General features: G+C 39.5%; 1 protein-coding gene across 1 annotated transcript; it reads right to left on the bottom strand.

Moving 5' to 3' along the window:
* Window positions 1–1,738: 1,738 nt before the first annotated feature.
* On the bottom strand, window positions 1,739–2,460 carry LOC123440991 (probable calcium-binding protein CML31). Its single transcript, XM_045117525.1, has one exon. The coding sequence runs from the start codon at window positions 2,367–2,369 to the stop codon at window positions 1,911–1,913; it is 459 nt and encodes a 152-aa protein (XP_044973460.1). The 5' UTR covers window positions 2,370–2,460; the 3' UTR covers window positions 1,739–1,910.
* Window positions 2,461–5,148: the final 2,688 nt, after the last annotated feature.

Consider the following 5,148-nt stretch of genomic DNA (forward strand, 5'->3'; position numbering starts at 1 on the left):
CTACATCAGGTATTTCCCACACAATTTGCGAGCTATCGATGTCTGAGATCTGATCTACATAAAGCAGCAATTGGGGAGACCGTCCAACAATTATGGTCTAGATTTCTATCTGTCACAAACAAAATAACCAGTTTAGTATGTTACAAAATAAAACATGTAAAAATGTAGAGAGATAAAAGATTAGTAAGAAAATTGCCATGATGAATATGAAAAAATACAAAACATTACAAATGGCAAGTTTTATGAATTTTGGTCTCTAAAGAGACAAATTTTGGGGAAGTTAAGAAAAGGATGTAGTTGTAAATCTCCAAATACATGGCAAAAATCATATTAAAATAAATAAAAAGACTTAGGGAATTTTTCCATGATGTTATGAAAAAATGACATGTTCTTTGTCATAACATCCAGATGCACATGCACGAGTAAATGAACATGCCATGTGATTTAACAAAACTTGCCCTGCTTAATATAAAAACATTGCCAACATATACCAAAAAATGTTGTGATTGTTTTTGCATTGTTTATGAAAATAAAATTATCATCGGATATTGGAAAAACTAAAGCTACCATGGATATGAAAACAAAATATTTCCATGTGTACAATATTTTTTACCATGTCTTTAAAATAAATTGCCATGGTCCTTGGAGAAAAAGATTATGTATTTGAATATAGATTTGTAATTGCAGTAATTTATTTTTCCATGGGGAATGAAATTAAGCAAACTCTTATTCATGGCAAAATATAGACAAAATTTTCATGGCAATTTTTCTTCTCTAGACAATGGTGAATTTAGAAAAAAAAACTACATTGACATGCCATTTTTTCTTAAAAAATGACATGAACATAGTTCGTTCACATGGCAAAGCAATCTTTATTTAAGGGCAAACAATCTCTAACATTTCCTTGGCTATGAAAAATGAATGATCTCTAATTCATGGCAGAAGTGAAAAAATAGCTTATGGCAATTTTAGGGCATTTGTTCTATAATTGATGGCAAATGCATTAAGAACATAGTAGACATGGAAATAGCATATAATTACCATGGCAATTTAGCAGAATGGTTGCCATTGAAATTTTGCAATGCAACATATAAAAAAGACAGATGAAAAAGTGTCATATGCTCACGGTGATACAAAGTACTAATTGCCATGGCAATTTTCCAGAAATTGAAGTTGGGGGAAAACTGTCATCACAACACCAATCAGGAGTATATAACATGACAAAAAATACTTCAACACCAATCAGGACTATAAAACTGTCATCACAACACCAATCAGGAGTATGTAAGAAGTCGGAAATTTAAGTCCACTAAACATATAGTATGGGAATGTGCTAAATGTTCAACAGTTTGCTTGCTTCGATTCAGTATCAAACGACTTCCAGAGGCTGCATGGACCTAATCAGCGCCAAGATTTGTGCTAGCAGATATGCCGTCCAAAAAATCATTCTCTAGGACTACCCAAAAATCTTATGTCAGAGTTTTAGCTTTATTGTAAGTAAAAAGGTGCGGACTATTTTGAAGTGTGTTTGGTGTATTGGGTACTATGACTCTGAAGTCTATACCATATGACCAAGCGGATATTTGGTTAGTCCCAGATTTTTAATGAAAAATCAGGTCTTCGAGCCCTCTCAAGGGTTTAGAGCCGAGGAACACAAGTTATCCCCTTTTTGATTCATTTCGGGGATCTAAGTTCCACAAGAAACCCACAATCAAAATCTAAGAGCATGGACAATCGATCAAGACCAAAAGTATTCACATAGATGAATTACTGTACATGCACACCGTTACAACTTTGTAGTTTGTACCAGTACAATACCATATAACAATGGAATGAATGAATGAATGAACGAATTGATCTCTATGCAAGACGGAACTAGGCGTATATCCTTGGGTCCAGACGCGAAGTCCCTAGCTCATCATGATCTTGAACTCGTCGAAGCTAAGCACACCGTCACCGTCGAGGTCGAACCGGCAGATCATGGCGCGACACTCGCCACTGCCCCGCTCAGCGCCGAGCCTGCCGAGCATCCGCCTCAGGCTGGCCGGCGTGATGCACCCCTGCCCCTCCATCTCATACATCCCGAACGCCTCCCTCAGCGCCCGGATCCTGTGCTCGTCGTCCTCCTCCCCCGCATCGCCTCCCCAGGCCGCCTGTTGCGCCAGCTCGAGGAACTCGGACTCGCTTAGCAGCCCGTCACCGTCCGCGTCCACCGACGCCACCAGCTCCTCGGCCTCCTCCGCCGGCACGTCCTCGCCAAGCGTTGCGCGCATGCATCCTAGCAGCTCCGCCGCAGAGATCAGGCCGTCCGCGTCCCGGTCCAGTGACAAGAAGAGCGCCGTCAGATCTCCCGACTTTGACACAACCATTCTCGCCGGATGGTCGACGATAGAGATGCTCTTAATAAGACGACTTTAGTAGTTAATCTTGATCCTGCCTGTGCTTCCTAGATCCTCTGCTTTGCTATGGAGCTGCATGATCTTGGAGGTGCGCGTGTGCTTATATACTCGGGCGCGACGCGGTCCTTTGGAAGCTTCATGGCATGCAGGGCGCGCGGGAGGAGAGATGCTCTGGTCGTCGTGGACGTGCATGCCGCGTGTGTGGCGGAATGGTCGGGAGGTTTTTCTTTTTCTTCTCGGTGGTCAACCACGGCAGGTTAGTAGTCTTCTCGAGGAAATGGATGCGAAACTTTCGTGTGGGGCGTACGTGACTTGGCGCGACGGCCGACATGGTTCTCGTGGAGGAGAAAAGCAGGGGAAGGCACGGGGAAAATCTGCTTCGACGACGGCAAAGTTCGACGTTGATTGCGTGTGCGGCCCGGGTTGACAGGCGGGACGTTTTCTCTTTTTAAAAAGGAGCATCATTTCTTCTCTCCATGATACATGCAGTCATAGTATTAAGCAAAAAGTTTCATAAATGATCTGTCACATACTCTCTCAGTTTCTAAATATAACTTTCTTTTAAAGATTTTATTAGATAACTACATACGAAACAAAATGAATGAATATACATCCGAAAATATATCTATACACATCCGTATGTAGTTTTTTAGTGAAACCTCTAAAAAGACTTATATTTTAAAACAGAGGGATTAATACTCACGATAAATAAAATTGTCATAATCGACGAAAATATTACAAGATGACTAGACGTCTAGTCTATAATTAAACCGTCATCTAAACCGGATGTAAGTATCCCTTGCTACCGTCTTTCATTCATTACACGCAATAATCATATGCTTCTTGGCTTCCGCATGACTGAATAACGAGCATGCAAGGATCCAAGCAGCGTCTATCTAAATAACCTGCAAGAAATATGTCAGAGTTTGTATGTTAAAAGTCATGGTATTTCTGCAGTTTCATAAAGTCCAAAATAATGCATACACTCCTAATCGAATATGTCCTGTAATATTTGGCTTCACTCTATCAAGCCATGTCCGAAATAACGTGTTAATACTAGTTAGTGGGCTAACATTAAAGGTTACATGAATAGTTCCCCAAAAAACTTTGGCTAGTCGACATGTGAGTTAGAGGTGTTTTAGATTTCCATCCTCATCAGAAAAGCAACATCGTTTATTACCCTTCCATCTTCGCTTAATTAAATTATTCTTAGTTAAAATCACTTTCCTGTGCACAAACCACATTAATATTTTGATTCTCCAGGAAACTTTAATCTCGCTAATATGAATAGATTTCGGAATTGGACCAGACTTTACTATGTCTGAATACATAGACATGACAGAGAATATTCCACTCATGGATAGTTTTCGACGACCTGTATGGCTCATGAGAGAGGTGAACATCCATCAACCTCAGCATGAGATGTAACCAGTTGTTCCATCGTTCACCTACTAAGGACCTTCTGATAACTAGATATTCAAAGGGACACACTGTAATACTGTAGCAACATAAGCAACCTTCTTTTGCACAATATTATACGGAGGATGATATTGTGTGGCTAGTGATGTCTGTCCTGACTAAGTATCTTTGCAGAATCTAGTCGTATTACCGTTTTCATTAATTAATTTGGTTCTATGGAAGAAGGCAGCTCTCATTCTCATTAACACCTTCGAGAAAGGATAGTAATTAGGTCTTACAGTAAGCTGGGCCAAGAGTCTTGTAACATAGGTACTTATTCCGCACAATTTTTATCAACATTCTCTCGGTCTCCATCAAAAGCATGTACAACCATTTGCTAAGGATGCATTTATTCTTAACCTTTAAATTCTAAATCCCTGCCCAACTTGTTTCTTCGGTCTATGTATAATATCTCACTTCGAAAGCCTATAATTTGCCTTGTTTTCATTGCTTTGTCAAAAAATCGTGATCGATAGAAGTCTAAATTTTCTATACCCCTACGGGCAAATCCAAGAAAAGTAGTAGCAACATCAGCATACTTCTCAACACTAAGTTGATCAAAGCAAGCCGTCCACTAGAGGATATAAGGATACTCATCCAACACCTTAGTTTTTTCTAAATCGATCTTCAATCCATTTCCATTCCTTATTATTTAGCTCATGATGATGAGTTGGGATACCTAAATAACTAAATGGTAGGGAGCCCAATTCACATCCAAACAATTTTTTGTAAACTTTTTTTTCTTCTTTGCCTCCCCCAAAAACGAACAAATTACTTTTATTAAAATTGTTCTTCTTCAATCCATACAATTGCTCGAAAAGGCATATTACTAGCTTCATATTTCAAGCATTTGCCATGTCGTGGTCCATGAAAAGAATTGTGTTGTATGCGTATTGTAGAATGGACACACCACCATTCACTATATAGGGCACTTGTACACCTACTTGACCGTCCTCCTTGGTCCGACTAATAAAATTTACTAACATATCTTCCACTATGTTGAACAAAATGTGAAACATCGGGTCCCCTTGTCCTAGGCCCTTTTGTGTCTGAAAATAATGAAATGTGTCATCATTTATCTTAATTCCAACACCGCCTTTTTGAACAAAGGATTCAACTTGGTTCGTCTAGGAATCATCAAAACCATCCATACATAAGGCATGTTGGAGGAAGAGACATTTAACCTTATCATAAGACTTCTCGAAATCCACTTTGAAAATATCTCCATCTAGCCGAGTGGATTCCATGTAATGTTTCATTTAGGACAATCACACCCTCTAGTACATGTTTG

Source organism: Hordeum vulgare, chromosome 3H (assembly GCF_904849725.1).
Source record: "Hordeum vulgare subsp. vulgare chromosome 3H, MorexV3_pseudomolecules_assembly, whole genome shotgun sequence".
NCBI classification, from domain to species: domain Eukaryota; kingdom Viridiplantae; phylum Streptophyta; class Magnoliopsida; order Poales; family Poaceae; genus Hordeum; species Hordeum vulgare.